Source organism: Tachysurus vachellii, chromosome 16, assembly GCF_030014155.1.
Source record: "Tachysurus vachellii isolate PV-2020 chromosome 16, HZAU_Pvac_v1, whole genome shotgun sequence".
In the NCBI taxonomy this organism is placed as follows: Eukaryota; Metazoa; Chordata; class Actinopteri; order Siluriformes; family Bagridae; genus Tachysurus; species Tachysurus vachellii.
This window is the reverse complement of record NC_083475.1, coordinates 7,818,743-7,837,333: the sequence shown is the minus strand read 5'-3', so window position 1 is coordinate 7,837,333 and position 18,591 is coordinate 7,818,743. Positions and strand designations below refer to the sequence as shown.

At 40.2% G+C, this 18,591-nt stretch overlaps 1 protein-coding gene across 2 annotated transcripts in view; it reads left to right on the top strand.

Annotated features, from left to right (window-relative positions):
- The window catches only part of syn3 (synapsin III), a 98,506-nt gene that overhangs the window by 67,032 nt on the left and 12,883 nt on the right, over positions 1-18,591 (top strand). For both annotated transcript variants that reach the window (XM_060889851.1, XM_060889850.1), the window contains exons 7-10: positions 8,373-8,435; positions 12,131-12,273; positions 14,995-15,069; positions 15,240-15,342. In XM_060889851.1, coding sequence (XP_060745834.1) covers positions 8,373-8,435; positions 12,131-12,273; positions 14,995-15,069; positions 15,240-15,342 — 384 coding nt within the window. The remainder of the gene's footprint in view (positions 1-8,372; positions 8,436-12,130; positions 12,274-14,994; positions 15,070-15,239; positions 15,343-18,591) is intronic.

Sequence of the window (18,591 nt, the reverse complement as noted above, 5' to 3'; positions counted from 1 at the left end):
CATAAATGACTGCCCACTGCTCCGGGTGTGTGTTCACGGTGTGTGTGTGTGTTCACTGCTGTGTGTGTGCACTTTGGATGGGTTAAACACAGAGAGTATGGGTCACTTAGCCGTATGTCACGTCACGTCACATCAGTTTATAGACCTTGTTTAATATGTTCTCCCTTTAGTGGAATGAATGAGATCATATTAATGAATGTTAATGATCGATTTGGTAGAAGATTATGGCCTAATTATTAAAATACAGTGCCACGGTATTTTTTGTAGTATTCATTAAAAATGCAAAAAAAAAAAAAAAAAACACCACAAAAACACCATATTATTAGATTTTACTTTCTATTATTAATGCCATTATTTAAAAAATTCTTACTACTGTTTCAAACACCAGAGCGATATTTCTGATCGCTGATGTCTTTTTAAATCATGGACTTAATTTAGAATTTTGAAATTATTCGGGTTTAAAACCTTTAGAATTAGAAGTCGGGATCAGTGTTATAGCACTTTCTTAACTTTTGCTATGACACAAGGAGCAAACCTAATTAAAGCCATACCAAGCATTGAATTTAGACTTCCTAAAGAGTTGAAAGGAGCCACATGGACATTTTAGAGTGTCTTGAGTGTCCTGAGCGGTCTCTGGGGGAATGGTTAATATCTGTCTAGATCCTAACGCAAGCCCATTTTCTTTTTAGTGGACGTCCAGGTGAGTCTGTTCCAAAGCGGTACATATGCCTTTCTTCTCAGTCTCTGTGTTCTGATCAGACTGTCATCAGGCTACTGGGTAGTTGTGATGGTTTATAGGCTCGCAACATAAAAATAGATCGTAAAGAATGAATGGATAGGGCATGTGACGGAAAGCTGCCTCACCCTCTGGAGCTGGATTTTCCCAGAAGATTGAAAAACAGTGTATGTATTTAGTTGGGTAGAAGATATAATTGTTAAAACATATTCAAGTTATGGCTTTCATCAGCCAGATGACCATCCTTTTTTTTTTTCAACCGTAGAATCTCACACTTCTAATATCTAAAATAACCGAAATGTGAGTTTGTTTCTAGGAGCTTTTATAAATACTCACTTAAGGATGCAACATTTTCACAGGCACGTTATTAAGATTGATAGCTTACTGTACTGTCTGTATTATGTTGTATTTGAAGACTTTGGCAGAACTCAGAAATGACGGACCTGTCAGGTCATCAGGAGCTCTTGGGTTGCACAATTCCACTACAAACTGTTGTAAAAATTATGTCATTTACATTTACACTATTTCTTGTCCAGTGTCACACAAATGAGGATGGCTTTCCTTCTGAGTCTGGTTTCTCTCAAGGTTTCCTCCTCATATCATCTCAGGGAGTTTTTCCTTGCTACCGTCACCTCAGGCTTAATCATTAGGGATAGATTTTAGAGATAAATAGAAATTTAATTTGAAACTTTACATTTTTATTCTGTTTCTGTACTTCTGTAAATGTCAGTTGTTAAAAGAGCTATACAAATGAATTGAATTGAACATATTAGGAACGGGGGGCACGGTGGCTTAGTGGTTAGCATGTTCGCCTCACACCTCCAGGGTTGGGGGTTCGATTCCCGCCTCCGCCTTGTGTGTGTGGAGTTTGCATGTTCTCCCTGTGCCTCGGGGGTTTCCTCCGGGTACTCCGGTTTCCTCCCCTGGTCCAAAGACATGCATGTTAGGTTGATTGGTATCTCTGGAAAAATTTTCCGTAGTGTGTGATTGCGTGAGAGTGTGTGTGTGTGCCCTGTGATGGGTTGGCACTCCGTCCAAGGTGTATCCTGCCTTGATGCCCGATGACACCTGAGACCTGAGGCTCCCCGTGACCCGAGGTAGTTCGGATAAGCGGTAGAAGATGAATGAATGAATATTAGGAACAGAAAGAGAAGCATGAGATACAATGGGAAATGACACAAGTGTGTATTTAACACGTTTATTAGGATTACTCCAATAGTCCTGGTCAGTACATTAGGCAGGAGTTTTAGCATACAGGGTTATTGAGTTCATTTCTATAACCAGAGAGCAGACCAATACATCTGAAGCAAAAACCAGAAAACAACAAGGACAAAGGAACTCAGGAACAATAGCTTGCGATCACAGTGGATAAACCAGGGGCTGACATCCAAACTAGAGACAATAGATGGAACAAGGACAAAGAATGGGCATAAACTGTAATGAAATTATTTTATTTTAAAGCATGAGCAGAGACATACTGTAGGTTACTGTACAGTTGTATGCAAACCTTTGGCCGAATTACATATTTTGTTGATTTTTAATTAAAATAGATATTCAAGCATATTTTTGTGATCATGGCCAAATAGTTTCAGTTTCATCCATCAGCTCACAGCACTGGTTGTCAGAATGCTTCTGGCTTGTCTGGCTTTGCCTACGTACGACGTCACAGACATCCCACAGACATCCTTCTGATCCCATGCAGATAAAAACATGTATGACCACTCAATCATTAATTCATTCATTCAATCATTCATCTTCTACCGCTTATCCGAACTACCTCGGGTCACGGGGAGCCTGTGCCTATCTCAGGCGTCATCGGGCATCAAGGCAGGATACACCCTGGACGGAGTGCCAACCCATCGCAGGGCACACACACACACACACTCTCATTCACTCACGCAATCACACACTACGGACAATTTTTCCAGAGATGCCAATCAACCTACCATGCATGTCTTTGGACTGGGGGAGGAAACCGGAGTACCCGGAGGAAACCCCCGAGGCACGGGGAGAACATGCAAACTCCACACACACATGGCGAAGGCGGGAATTGAACCCCCAGCCCTGGAGGTGTGAGGCGAACGTGCTAACCACTAAGCCACCGTGCCCCCCTATGACCACTCTAGTGTCAGATAAATCTTTTGAGGATATTTTGTCTTTCCAGATTTTGCCTTGATTTCAACAGTTCCCTTTTACTGCTACTTCTTCATGACATTACAGACAGTCACCGTTGTCTGCTTTGTAGAAGACCAGGGTTAGGTTTAGGATCCCAAATGAAAATGTTTGATCTGTGCTAATTTCTAACGAGTCAATTAAGGCCTAACGAGTCAGTTAAGTTCTAAGAGTTTCCAACTATTAGGATGGCCAAACAGTTGCACATTCTTTGTTATTTATAATCAGACTTAAAGGTAAATGTTGATAATATGTAATTTGGCTAAGGGTGCCAGAACATTTGCATACAACTTTAAGAATAAATTCTGAAGCATGATGTATGTTATATTTTGAAAGTTAGCAACTGTTAGAAAGTGAGATTTGATAGCAGGTGCCACTAGGGTTGCAAAATTCCGGGAATTTTCAAGGCTGGAAACTTTCCATGGGAATTAACGGGAATAAATGGGAATTAACGGGAATATATGGGAATTAACTGGGAATTTAAAAAAATGCAGTTTTTGCCTATAACAAGGAACTTAAATGTAGTTAAAAACAAAAATCTTGCAGCATAATTTTGTTTAAAACAACAAGATTTAATGCAATTTACAGTAAGTTGACTTGTACCCTGCGTTCCTCGGTCACTTGCACACAGCACACTGCTTACTGGAGGGCCATTGAGGCCAAACCCCCTGCATGTACTTGCATTCTTCCATAACATGCACAGTAACACTTTATTTTAGGGTCATTTAACTAGTTGCTTATTAGCATGAATATTAATAGAATATTGCCTATTTATTAGTACTTATTAAGCACATATTAATGCCTTATTCTGCATTGCCTTATACTACATTCTTAATGGTACCCAATATTTAAACTTAATAACTACCTTACTAGCTCTTAATAAGCAGTAAATTAGGAGTGTTACCACATGCACAGATAATTTGATGACCCCCCCCCACACACTCACACACACAACCCCCTGAAATAAAAAAAAAAAATCTTCCATATATCACTTAAGGGGATTCACCTCCATTTTTCAGGCCTTGACTACCACAGAAGCAGAGACCTAATAAGCTTGAGAAAAAATGCTTAATTTTACATTTTGAATGGGACTTTTTTAGAAGGGCAAGGGTGGGGGGTGCTTTCATGTTACAGCAATCATAGGGAAATATGTTTATTACAATTATTAAGTTTATGCTTTTGTGTTACTCAATGAAAGAATCAGTTAAAGTTCTACTTACAATTAAATCAGTCAAGACGCCATTTTTAAAATGTGTATTTTATGCATGCATGTCTGTTTATGACCAAACAAAATGTTTATTTATGTTTGTATATGATATAGTTTATATACATTTCCCTATATTTCCAAATAATTCCCATAAATTCCTGTAAATTCCCGTAAAGTTTCCAATTTGGAATATTTCCAAAATTCCCCAGATTAAGTTCCTGTGGAAAGTTTCCTGAAATTTACCGGAAATTTACCGGAAACTTTCCGCCCCTTTGCAACCCTAGGTGCCACAGATGGTATAGTATGATGAGACCCGGCTGGTAAGGTTCGTAACAATATTAGTATGTGTAGCAGGGCCACCTAGAGGTGTACTTACAGATCCTAAATCCAGAGTTTGCTTCTTAGTAGCTGAGGTTTCACGAGGTCAAATGTCCATTCAGTGGAGGTTTGAGATTTCAAATGTCAGTGGAATCACCATCTTTACCTCAGAACCTGCACACACACACACAATTACAGCATTGTGGTAAGTGACAAGTGGCTGAAAATACAGATTTTGTATTCTGTATTTTAATTTTGAATGTCCAACACCCTATAGCACCACTATGACTATATTGGTACCATCATATTTATTTCTAAACGTGAGAATAGATCAAATATCAACCAGATTAGAGATACTCCACATATAGCTGGAAAATAACCCATCATCTGTTTATAATTCTCTGATGATTTGTGTTAGTGAAAGTAAGATAAGTAAATTAGACGTCTTTATTTGTCACGTATACGTTACAGTACGACAGTTAGGAAGTTGGGGTCAGAGTACAAGGCAAGCCATGAAGCAGCACCTTGGAAAAGGGTTAAAGGGTTTTCTACAAAAAGATCAACAGTGGAGCTTCTTCTGATCATTAACCCAGCACTAGTAAGCATATTAAAGCTTTCTAGATGAGTATCTGCTCTTAGTAAGTGAAGTATGAATCCTGTCCTGTTATGAGTTCCATGTGATTCATCTACAATAACCAGAAGGATACTCGAGGCTGTGTAAATAAGATAAATCTCATTTATCTTATTATTTACGTCAGCTGTCTCTTTTACTGCCATGGTGTAGGAGTTTAGTCTGAAATGTGTACAGTAAGTGTTTACCTTTTTGCTTCAATCAATGGGCCACTTTTTTGAGTCCTTGGTATGTCACACAGAGGTGTTTCAGCTTTAGGGAAGTGAGTCAGAAATGTAATCTGCTGGATCCTCTGTTTGTCGTTCTAAAGCTCTTTCTCTGTATTTCTCCACATACACCTGGGTATGGTGTCGGTTGTTTGAGTTTGGAAGGCGGAACAGTTGCTGGAACACACTCACAGCTTGCCATGTCTGCAAGGTTTACTGCAAATGACGGAAAATCACTTCGTAAAACAGATCCCAGGCCTGTGACGTCAGTCACCACATAAACTGGATAGCTCCTTTTGTGCCCCACCGTTACTGACCAACATAATATTGCTTGAGTTATTGGTGTGAAAAGGGGGGAAAATTTTCCAGACGGTTGTTCATTTTCTTAAACACAAAAGCACTGGTGTGCAAAGAGGTATAAAGGAAGCAGTGGAAATACCTTTAACATGTAGACAGTGAAAGGTTTGGTGAATAAATTAGAACATTCTTTTTTGTATTTCTGTTTTTTTTTTTTTTACTTTATTTTTAACTTTATTTCACTTATTTTTCTTTAAAAAAAAGTGGGCTAAAACATTTGGTTAGAACAAATTAACAAATTAAAGCAAGAACAACAAATACATTCTACCACTTCCGACATCATTCTAACTTTGGTGCGAGACATTCCAGACTTTTCCACCACATTATTTGTTCCAGACCATTCCGGCTCCCGGAGACAGGGATGTGGTGCTCACCCTGCGACTGTCGTCAGGGCCACAGGAATTATGAGAGGAATGCAAGCAAATAGAGATGGAAATCTGTAGATATTATTTCTGTGGGTGTAATGCGTCACTCACATCCTCAGCAGGAATATCCTGTTCTGCTTTTCCCTTTCTCTATCTTTCCCTTTCTCTTTTTTCCCCTTGTCTCTCCCTGTCTCCTTCTTTATCTATCTGTCTGTTTGTCCTTATATAATAATATTAATAAATAACTCATTTGTTTTCTTTGCTCTCTCTCTCTCTCTCTCTCTCTCTCTCTCTCTCTCTCTCTCTCTCTCTCTCTCTCTCTCTCTCTCTCTCTCTCTCTCTCTCTCTCTCTGTGTCTCAATGTCTGTCTCCCTATATCTGTCAATCTCATTCATCCATTTATTCATTCATTTATTTATTCATTTAAACAACCAAATACTGGTGAACATATGCACTGTGTGTGTGTGTGTGTGTGTGTGTGTGTGTGTGTGTTTGGGTGGGTGAATGTGTGTGAACAGAATCTGTCCTTTTTATATTCTATATAAGGAGTTGTATTCAAATGCATAAAATTGCAACAAAAAATAATCAAAATATTTGAGTTTACCTTCAATGCTTTTATTAATGTTTATTTTACAACTCAACACAAATAAAATGAATTTTTAAATTGAATGTAATATTTTTTAAACTTTACCCACCCCACATTTGTGTGGTCTGAATTTATCAAGTGACTGATATAAAGGAGAGAAATTAGTGCTCTCCTCCAAGCGTGTTACATGACCAGTTGAAAAAAGATCCTTTTGTATATGTTTCTAAATCTTCAGCTTGGTCTCCCCACTTTTCATTCATCCCTCAGGTTGTTTTGTTTTGTGTAACCCCATCTGTTGTTTCTTTATTTTCCCCGGGCGAAATACACAGGGATGACATGTTGAGTTCAGTAAGGATGTTCAGTGAGTTTACTGTTAAATATATAATCTGTATATAATACAATATATAATACTGTAGGAAACACCACAACAGATAAAATGACCATTTCTTTTTCTTCACAACATTCACCTCAATTAAGATTTAAGATTTGATCATTTTTATTTAAGTACAAAAGACATGCAAAGGACAAGAAAAGAGAAAAATAATATTATTACAGTAGATAAAAGAACCATCTCTTGGGTCTGAAAATAAAAAAAATACTTGCACTTAAAGGATGTTGCACTCCATGCAACCAAATTCTCCTGCCATGTACACAAACACACCGATATACATCTAATTTAACAAATTACACAAACTTTGCGCATTTCCAACATGCAAAGAATCATACATGAAAGAATTCCCTTCAATTCAATTGGAAACAGAAGAATAGAGACAGAGATAAAACTACATACCATTCACATCGACAACGAACTCTTAACTGACGAGAAAATGCTTGACCTTCCTTGTTATTACCTGTAGGTGCCCTGCACCTTTTACTAATTACTCATACATTATGACATGTAATCAACCATTTTTTGCAAGATTCATGACCTTTTGTCTTACTGTTAAATATGCCTTAAACACAGGACATTCCGACAACCTTTTTCTCCTAGAGCTCTTTTATCACTTCTGAAAATAAACTGTTAAACAAAGATCCAGTCGGCACTAACAACACATCAGGTATATAATTAGGAGTAGAGACATCTGTCTGATTTCTGCGGATTAAGACATCTGGGTGGAATCGCTGTTGTGAAAGATTGGTCTTTTAAAATTCTCCGATATATCGCCAACAAAACTACAGCCAACTGATTCTTTTGGGCTGCTTTGTTATAACTAACAGTCAAAGGATATTGATGTTGTGCTTTTATTCCCATTACGTTAGATGTAATCTTTCTTCTATCTCCAAAACCCATCCCAAACTTTGCGGTCTCCCCCATCCCTTTTCCAGGAACTTTTCTTTCTTGTGTCATGATAAAACCAACATTCTTCTCAAAATATCTCACTACCTAAACACCAGGCTTTTTTTTTTGCTCCCTCAATGGCTTCATTCATCAGTGGAGTCAGGAGTTTCTCCAAATTGTGCTGAGGTATTTCTGGCTTTAGGACTGGTGTGTGGTGGAGATGCAGAAGTATATAATAAAGTCTCTAAATAGACATACCGATTAAAATTATGGATTTTGTGTGTGTGTGTGTATGTGTGTGTGTGTGTGAGTGTTAGTGTTTGAGTGTGTGAGACCACTGAACCAGAGAACTGTGGTGATGTTTACCGCTATGAGCTCAGAGGACAGTGACTGGCCCGAACCATACAAACTACACTAGCAGCTCTTTACGTTTGAATGATTTACGTTCTGGTTAAGCCGTTGTCTACTTGCGGTTCTTCCCTGATATATATGTGTATGTTCTTTTTTCCCTGCAGATGCCCACTCTGACATTTCCAGTCGTAGTGAAGATGGGGCACGCCCATGCAGGCATGGGAAAGGTAAGCTGATTATTCTGGCATGATGTTTAAAGTGCATGTTCTGAAAATGAGCAGATTCTCACTTACATTGGTGACTTGTATTCCACATTGACTTGGATTCCAGCAGTATCCACAAAACTTTGGCAATAAAGCATGCAATAAATGCTAAAAAAAAATGTAAAAGTAATCAATTAAAAATGATAAAAAAAAAAAAAAGTAAAAAAATGTTTTTTTGAAATGTATAACTTTTACATTTTTTAGCGTTTAATAAATGATAAAAATGGTCTTGGCTCCTGTTCAAGTGGCATTAAGCTCTCCAAAGCCATCTTAAGACTCTTTTAGCTGCTTCTGTTTTAATTGCAGCGTTGTAAAACCTGTTAACTGACTGTTTTCAATCCCGACACTAGAATTCTCCAGCATTTCTGATCTGATTCTGGTCAGATTTTGCCCTGGCTTGTAATCTCGCTTGCTTTCTGGCCCTCACCATGGTATCAATGTGGCTTATGCTACATCCTGTAAAACTCCTTTTATTTGCTGCTTACTTATTCAGAAGTAATTTGACCATGGTTGAAGGGCTCTCACCAGCAGCCTGCTGTCCTATATGCTTAATTTGATTGATCTATATCTTTATTCAAGAAGAGGTGCCTCCTAAACCTGTGCTCCAAGGACCTGGACAAACTCCAGCAGCAGATGTGTCAAAGTGTTGTTACGAATCTCTGACTGTGGCATTTGAGCAAGCTAGACTTGCCTTCTCATTTACAGAGCAGCGGTGCCTCAATCTTTATGGGTTAGTGATAAAAGGGGGTTCAAGTCCCCAGCACTATCAAGCTGACGTGATTAGGCTCTTGAGCGAGGGCTTTTCACTGTTTGCTTTGGTACATGATGTATCATGTATCAGTATTACAGTAACAAACAAGTGTGCCTTAAAATCATTCATATTCAGGTTGTGCACAGTATAGATTTGCCTTCAACACTTTGTCTATTTGTGCCACTTGTAAAGCCACTGATCTCTCTGCTAGTGGGATTGATTTCAGCTTTGTCGTGTCTGTTTTTGTCATTGCTGCGCTTACGCCTGATCTTGTACAGGGTCATAGCTTTCCTATGCTCTGAAATGTGTCTAAAGTCATTTTAATGGAAGTAGTGCACTGTGGAGTAGCCCTGGCTCTTGCTTGTGTCAATGGGTCAGGCCTCTGATCTGCTGCATTAGGTGAAGGATCAAGCTTTAGTTCTGGCAGCCTTGATGCAGGTTACCGTGCATTACAGTAACTGCTGCTGTGCCATGTTCTGGGATTTCACTGTGACTGCCTCCATTGCTGTGCTATCAGCACTCTCCTTGAATGTTGGCTTCTGTCAGCTGCTGTTTTTAGTTGATCAAGGTTTTTGCCTAGTAGTCACATTTACAGTCACGTTTATTGCCGTGTCTTCCTGCAGCCAAGACCCTGCAGTCTGTGAATCATGCATTTGACATTGTGTCAAAGGTGTGTAAGTGCTTGTATGCAGTGTGCTGAAAACTTTTACCATAACATTGTTCTTAAAGTGTTTGTGGACGGTTCTTACTGAGTTCCTACGCAAGACGAGACCAGGATAGAGGACGAGTAGGATGTAGCAGGGACCTTTTATAGGATACACACATGACATCATGGTCATGAGTTTGTTTAGTATTCAGCTAGGAAATGACCACATGGGAAAACTACACCAGAGTGCAATGAGGAAACCGCCCTGTCGGCCAGAACCAAGTGCAGTACAATTTGTTTTTTGAAAGTCGGCTCAGGAGTTTTATTTTTATTTATTTATTTATTTATTTTAACAAATCCACTATACACCTGTTTTAGGTCTGTTTTTAACCTCAGTTTAATCAAATACCATAATCTACATCCCAATCACTTACTTTCACACATGTACTGTAAAGCATTTCCAAATGTATGTTGGAGTTACTTTGGAAAGATTACTCTCTCTTTTGTGTTGCCTCGTTGAAGATGATAATGTAAAACACCATTGTAAAATATTGGGCCAAGATGAGGGTCTCCATAACCGGTTCAATGCTCCTTAACCCAGATTTTATCATCTCTGGAACTGAAGGAACTTTACTCACTCACTCACTCACTCATTTTCTACCACTTATCCGAACTACCTCGGGTCACGGAGAGCCTGTGCCTATCTCAGGCGTCATCGGGCATCAAGGCAGGATACACCCTGGACGGAGTGCCAACCCATCGCAGGGCACACACACACTCATTCACTCACACAATCACACACTACGGACAATTTTCCAGAGATGCCAATCAACCTACCATGCATGTCTTTGGACCGGGGGAGGAAACCGGAGTACCCGGAGGAAACCCCCGAGGCATGGGGAGAACATGCAAACTCCACATACACAAGGTGGAGGCGGGAATCGAACCCCCAACACTGGAGGTGTGAGGCGAACGTGCTAACCACTAAGCCACCGTGCCCCCCTTGAAGGAACTTTAATTAACACAAAATAATGACATAGAAGTAGATTGAAACCTATAACTAGATCTAGACCTAGAGCTCAACAATGTCCATATTCGACACATTATTTTTCCGTGTTTATAGGAAAATTATATTTAGTGGTCAGTTTTCAAACTGTCAATTTCCTCATGGACAGTTAATCCGCAGTTCAATACGCATTATGTGTGTGTGAGTGTGTGAGTGTGTGTGAACATGAATTAATGTCTGTATATATTTGTCTTTGTATCAGACAGGGATGGAGGGTGTGGAGTTGTAACGTTTACAGTATGATCTCAATCCAAATGTCCCTGATGGCAGGGAGGGGAGACGTTCAGGGTATTTCCATCTCAGAACACTCTAGAAAAAGACAGATTAGACAGTTATCTGATCTTTTTGTTTAAATGTCAAATTTTTTTAACTTGGAACTCTTTATCTTTGAATTTGTTTGATTAATAATTATTAAACTAGAGTTAGGGTTAGGGTTGCGTTTGCTTGTCTAATAAGGCAGATATTTGGAGATGCTCCAAAGCTCTGAGCATTTATAATAATAGGGAAGGCTGACAAAAATAGGAGTGTACGGTGTATTGCTACATGACTCATCCGTTACCTGAGCACTTGGGATATCTGGATGTCTAGCACATCCTTTTGCATTCTTTGTAGCACATGTGACTGAGTTTGACCTCGGTGAGATAAGAACACTGAGGAAACAACAGAGAGGGAGGGAAATTCACCTAAGGTGTTTTGTGCTATTTTTGTCATTGTAATGCATTAAGAAAGCTTTAAGAATGCATTGAGTGTATATTCAGGGAAATATCTGATATGGAACCATGTTTGAAATAAGAAGGAAATGGTTGGTTGATTTTGCCACCTTTAGTGCTGAGCGAACTAATATCTCAAGCTAGAGATCCTGAAATCATTCATCTAAAATATGCAGCCTAAAGCCAAAGGTATTAAAGTGGTTTCCTTTAAAAAAATGTCTTCCAATTTGAAGTTTCTTTAACTTGTGCGAACTTTGTGTGTGTGTGTGTGTGTGTGTGTGTACCTATTTTTTTCTTTAAATATTACTTTGAACATTAATTTTTTTTTATTTAACTTTAGCTTTATTTAGCGTTAGCCATAGTCTTATGCACCTTGTAGCATTATTTCAAGCTTTGATGCTGATTGCTTTCTAGCTGACTTGTTGTTTCCTTGTGTATGTTCAGAAGCTGCAAATGAGCCTCTGTGTGTGTTTCCTATGCTTGTAGATAAAGGTGGAGAATTCAACTGACTTCCAGGACATAACCAGCGTGGTGGCTCTCGCCAAAACGTACGCAACAGCAGAGCCTTTTGTCGAATCCAAGTACGACATCAGGATCCAGAAAATTGGCAACAACTACAAAGCATACATGTAAGGATGGGTTTATTATGTATGTGTGTGAGTATGTGTGTACAGTATGTGTTTGTGTGTGTGAGGGCGGGTGGGTGGTTGTGTGGTTGGTTATGCATGTGTGTTTGGGTATATGTGTCTCTTTTGTGTATGAGTGTGTGTATAGGTGTGTGTATTTGTGGGTGGGTGGATATGCATTTTGGTATGTGTGTTTTGTGTACTGTGCCCACCATAGTGACGTGACGTACGGCTAAGTATGCTGACCCATACTCAGAATTTGTTCTCTGCATTTAACCCATCCAAAGTGCACACACACAGCAGTGAACACACACACACTGTGAACACACACCCGGAGCAGTGGGCAGCCATTTATGCTGCGCCACCCAGGGAGCATTTGAGGGGGGTTCGGTGCCTTGCTCAAGGGCACCTCAGTCGTGGCCGGCCCGAGACTCGAACCCACAACCTTAGGGTTAGGAGTCAGACTCTCTAACTATTAGGCCACGACTTCCCCACAATAGTGGTGTTCCCTGTCCTTATGTACTGTCTATATATTTCTTTCACATTCTCTCTTATAATGTGTGTTTATTCAACACGGAACAATTTAACAACAAAACCAGGAATATTCAGAACTCTAGCTGAATCACCCGCTGAAAGTGTAGCTTAGGTTGTAAGTACATGGAAATTAGCTTGAGGTAAGAAACCTCAGACTTTATTGAGACAGATACTCAGATAACAAAGCCATGTCTGTCAGCACATGAGCTTGAGAACTCATACACCACACGTTGACTGAATAAGCATGATAGAATCCCTGCATTGCATTAACACAGGACTCTCCTCTCCCAGCGCTGCGCCCTGCTGTGGCATCCTTCGAGGGGAAACAGTGGCGTCTCCATGAGCCTGACCTAACCATTATGTGGCTAGCCTCAGCACCCAGAGTCGCCAGCGGTGTGGCACTTTACAGCTGCTTTCCTACACGCATTTCCTTCCCAGTCTCTCTTGCTGACCGTTTAAAAAGCTACACGTTGAAGTTGCCTGTCGTTTTTCCTGTCCGATGCACCTACAACTCTCTTTCACATGTTCAAGATATATATGCCATAAGATTTATGGTCAAGTGCTGGTCATCAGTTACAACGGTTACTATTTATTATGATAAACAGTGTTGTTATCTTGGACGCACAAACGTTCTATTGTGTTCTATACACTTTTAGTTTATAATCTTTAAAAGGTCTGGATCTCAAAGGAAATGGAAGGAAATGACATATTTTAACACATTTATTTATATTTAGTGCCCACTTTATCCTGCTCTGTCATGGTGGATCTGGAGCTTGTCCTGGGAAAACTGAACATGAGGTAAACGAATCATCCTGGAAGGCGCACACTATCATCCACACCTATTTACAGTATTAAGTTGGTCAGTTCACTTTCAGCATGATTTTGGACAGTTGAAGAAAACCAGAGAACCTGAGGGAAACCCACAAGGACGTGAGGAGAACATCAAATACTGGCAGTAACCCAAGCTCAGGATGGAACTCTGGAATCTTCTGGAAGAAATTTTACCATCAGTATCACAGTCTTTTAAGAAATTTTCTAAACATTATTTTTATTATCTTGATTATTCATGGATCTGCCAGGCAAGAGGAGAAGAGGAAGACACACAGGTGGTACAGTAGGTGTGACGTAGAGGACAGGCAGAGATGGAGAAAAATGATCCGTTGTGGTGACCCCTCATGGGAGCAGCTGAAAGAAGAAGAGGAAGAAGTCAAGTCAAGTCAAGAAGCTTTTATTGTCATTTCAGCCATATATAGCTGTCACAGTACACAGTGAAATAAGACAACGTGTCTCCAGGATCATGGTGCTACATAAAACAAAGACAGAGCTATAAGGACTTTGTAAGTTAGTCCTAGATACATAAAGTGCAACTGTACGACCTGGTGCATACAGTGCAGGACAAGACAGACGAGATATAAAGACAGTGCAGGACAAAAAATTACAAGACAATACAAAAAAGACAATAAACAAAAGACAATAAACAGAAACAGCTCCGACAAGTGTAAATGCTGTATGTTCAACAATATGGCATGCAGTAATACTATAATGAACACAGTTTCATAGCCGCAGTTCCCTGAGATAATGTAAAGTATTGTGGAAAACAGCAAACGACTGAAATGATAGAGAGTATGTGCAAAGAGCAAAAACAGTGTGCAAAAACAGCATGTAAACAGGTTGATGGATGTATATTGGAAGTGTGTATTTGGTATACTGTAGGTCTGTGCGGTCCTTACAGGTGACATGCGTGAGAAGATCTTTTTTGTCATGATTAAGAGATATTTGTGTTTGTAGATTTAAAAAAATTAATAATCCCAGGGTTTACCTTTATTAAATACAAGGAAGCCTAACTGCTGTTTTAGTAAGTTTATTTAAAAAGCCTAGCTATTATCTTGTTTTTTGATATTTAATGGTGTTTTCTACAGTAGGTTCCCCTTGGTTCCTTTGCTGCTAACATGCTGCCAACTCCCTTCTGGCTTTAAACTATAAACCACACATTAAGTCCTCTAAAATACCCTGCAGTTACTCATTTATCTTCTGCGCACTTCCACGCCAGCTTTCTTTAAGTCTGTTATCCATGGCCTTGTTGATAGCAGGTTTAGAATTTCATAACGTTGAGGACACAGGGGTGATGAAAACTTTATCCACAGTTTACTTTACATTGTTGTTTTTTTTCCCTGTCTTGTCTCTTTGTAGGAGAACCTCCATTTCAGGTAACTGGAAGGCAAACACAGGCTCTGCTATGCTGGAGCAGATCGCCATGACAGATAGGTGTGTCTGAGCATGTGAGAGAAAAAAACGTGTATCTGGCCATAAAGTAGAAAAGAATATACAGTACATGTAATATAGTTTAATGATTGATTGGATTCATTTATTCTTATTAAAATCAGACTATTAAAAAAAGAGCATCAGTGTTTTTAATGAGCTTATATATTATTTAGGTATCGTCTGTGGGTGGACTCGTGCGCCGAGATGTTCGGAGGTTTGGATATCTGCGCTGTGAAAGCTGTACATGGAAAAGACGGCAAGGATTATATCATAGAGGTACATCACAAATCTCCGCTGCTTTTTTCGTTCATAAACATTAGAAAAGTGCTTTAAATTATCATAAAGCTGTGAAAAGGTCAGTATGGAGTTCATATCTGTTTTTCTGTAGAGCTTTAGACATGTTTTGACTGCATTTAAGCATGCTGACATTTATCTCCTTGGTTTAGCCAAAACAAGCAAGCAAAGTGGCACTGAGTTTAAAGAGTCTGTGTCAGACGCACTGTGGTGGACTGAAACTAGACTCCCTGATGTGCTATTAGTTGGGTGGATCAAGTCTGATTCAGACCCAGAATATCAAAGTAGTTCAAAGCAACACAGCAAACAAAAGCAGTAAAGTGAAACTCCAGTCTTCTGACCTGTGGAACTTCACCTGTGGAGTCTATTGTACTTCACGAGTGAAAAAAAAAACTATCCACTTTGATGTGATGATTTTCTTTCCCTTGAGTCATAGAAAATTCGGGCTTTAGTGTTATTGTGTAGTTGATTTGCGTCTGTCAGCATGCAGCAATATGTTAGTTGTGGCTCGAAGTCAGTATTAAGCAATGCTCAAGCTTAGATCCCTCCAACATTTCAGAACTCCTACCAAAAAAAATATGTTTAGACTAGAAAGATGATAGAGGAAGCGATAGCTGCATTGTGGGTCATGGCAACTTCTTAATAAAAAACAACAACAGAGATGTTCAGATTAGATATGTGATGTTCAGCAGAGCCAAAAGTAAAACACAACACAAGTGTGATAAAGACGTCAAGAAAGAAATACCGTGCAATAAGTTGGTGTATCTGCATGTATGCAAGTGTAATTGCGAAAGCTTAACTATCGCCTGGAACTGCTTCATCGAACAGTAGTGTGTTTAATCAGACTTCATTCATTCATTCATTCATTCATTCATCTTCTACCGCTTATCCGAACTACCTCGGGTCACGGGGAGCCTGTGCCTATCTCAGGCGTCATCGGGCATCAAGGCAGGATACACCCTGGACGGAGTGCCAACCCATCGCAGGGCACACACACACACTCTCATTCACTCACACAATCACACACTAGGGACAATTTTCCAGAGATGCCAATCAACCTACCATGCATGTCTTTGGATCGGTGGAGGAAACCGGAGTACCCGGAGGAAACCCCCGAGACACGGGGAGAACATGCAAACTCCACACACACAAGGTGGAGGCGGGAATCGAACCCCGACCCTGGAGGTGTGAGGCGAATGTGCTAACCACTAAGCCACCGTGCCCCCCTTAATCAGACTTAATCAAGTAAAATGGAAGAGATAGTGAACACTGTTGAGCTTTCAGAAAGGTTTACTGTAAAGGAAAGAGAGTAGAGTAGAGATGGAGAGAGTACCTTATTAATCCCTGAGGGGAAAATTGGTGTCACAACACAAGAGCAACATGGACAGTACTGTAAGTACAGCACGAGACAAAAATTGAGTTACGACGAAGTTCACCACATTGTTCATTCATAGTGTTATTTGATGTATAGAGCAGTTAAAGGTGCGAAGCAAAGCATGAGCACATTGGAGTGTCAGGGGAAGTTTCAGCAGATACAAGTGTACAGTAGGTAAATGTTTATTTACAGTAACACTGACTAGATCTAGGGAGCTGTTGTAAATCAGTCTTTTACAGTTCTTCTTCTTAGAGAGGAAGGAGAGAGGCAGTGCAGTCAGAGGTGAACACTGATGAAGATCAGATAACTTTTCCCGGCCTGGTGAACGGTTTCGTGCATTCATTCATTCATTCATTCATCTTCTACCGCTTATCCGAACTACCTCGGGTCACGGGGAGCCTGTGCCTATCTCAGGCGTCATTGGGCATCAAGGCAGGATACACCCTGGACGGAGTGCCAACCCATCTCAGGGCACACACACACTCTCATTCACTCACGCAATCACACACTAGGGACAATTTTCCAGAGATGCCAATCAACCTACCATGCATGTCTTTGGACTGAGGGAGGAAACCGGAGTACCCGGAGGAAACCCCCGAGGCACGGGGAGAACATGCAAACTCCACACACACAAGGTGGAGGCGGGAATCGAACCCCGACCCTGGAGGTGTGAGGCGAACCTGCTAACCACTAAGCCACCGTGCCCCCCGGTTTCGTGCAGATATATTTAATATAGTTATAGTTAAACTGAGACGAATTTGGACTCTAAAGTGCTGGATGTACTGTTTTATTCTGTGTAAGTAGATGACTGGGATCACATACACAGACACACATAACAGACAAATACACACACACACACACACACACACAAAGCACATCCGGCCATGTTCCCAAAGAAACAGAAAAAGGTACTAAGACAGAGAATGCTTGCTTCATTAAATGCTAATTAACAGTAAACATCAGCCATTAACGGTTGCAAGATATGTTTATTATTAGTCTTAGGTAAGGGGAAGTCCATGTGGTTGAGCTGTTACTATAGAAACAGTAACATGTTAGAACAAGTCCATTAATATTAACCTTCTGAATCATTCATTACAGCTGCAACTGCCTGTGCTGTACTACCAATCTGACCAATCCGATAAGAGGATTCAGCTGTTTTGTGGTTACAATAATGAATAACAGTCTTACACTTTGCCCTTGGCCCTAACAGCCTTGTCGCATTGCGAAACTGTCTGTTTTTAGGCCATTTGTTCTACAGAAGAAAACTCGATAAACTATAAACTCCTCTCTGGCCCGCTGATAATCTGAAGGGCAAATGGCTGAAGTCACCCAGGCCCCGTGTGTAAGAAAAACACTCCAGCACCACTTCTGAGGATGGTGGCATTCTGAAGCTCAGTGTTATTTATAACCCGGCAGCTCGTGTTGGGCTCATCGCAGGACACATCTGTGCAAATGAGCACATATTGCTCTGCATATTTTCTGCTGTCGCAATGACCTCACAAAAACCAGATCCGTCACACAGACGCATTCACATTGATGAGAGTCCAGCACAGATAGGAATCTCTGTCTGTCTTGACTCTGAGGTGATGTAATGACAGCAGATATCTCACATTGGTCAGTCCTGCTTCTCTCTTTCTGTAGCATTCTGTATCGCACTCAGCCTTATCTCCTCTCAGGAGGCCCAGTGCCGGGTCTGTAGGAAGTGCTGCTGATAAAAGTGGAAACAAGAAATGGATCATTTCTCAATATAATCTATATATATTTTATTTGATGCTTACTTCATTAGTTGTGTGTGACCCAGTGGCATCACAGTGATACAGTAGTAGCAGTCCTGTCTCACAGCTGGATCGATCCTG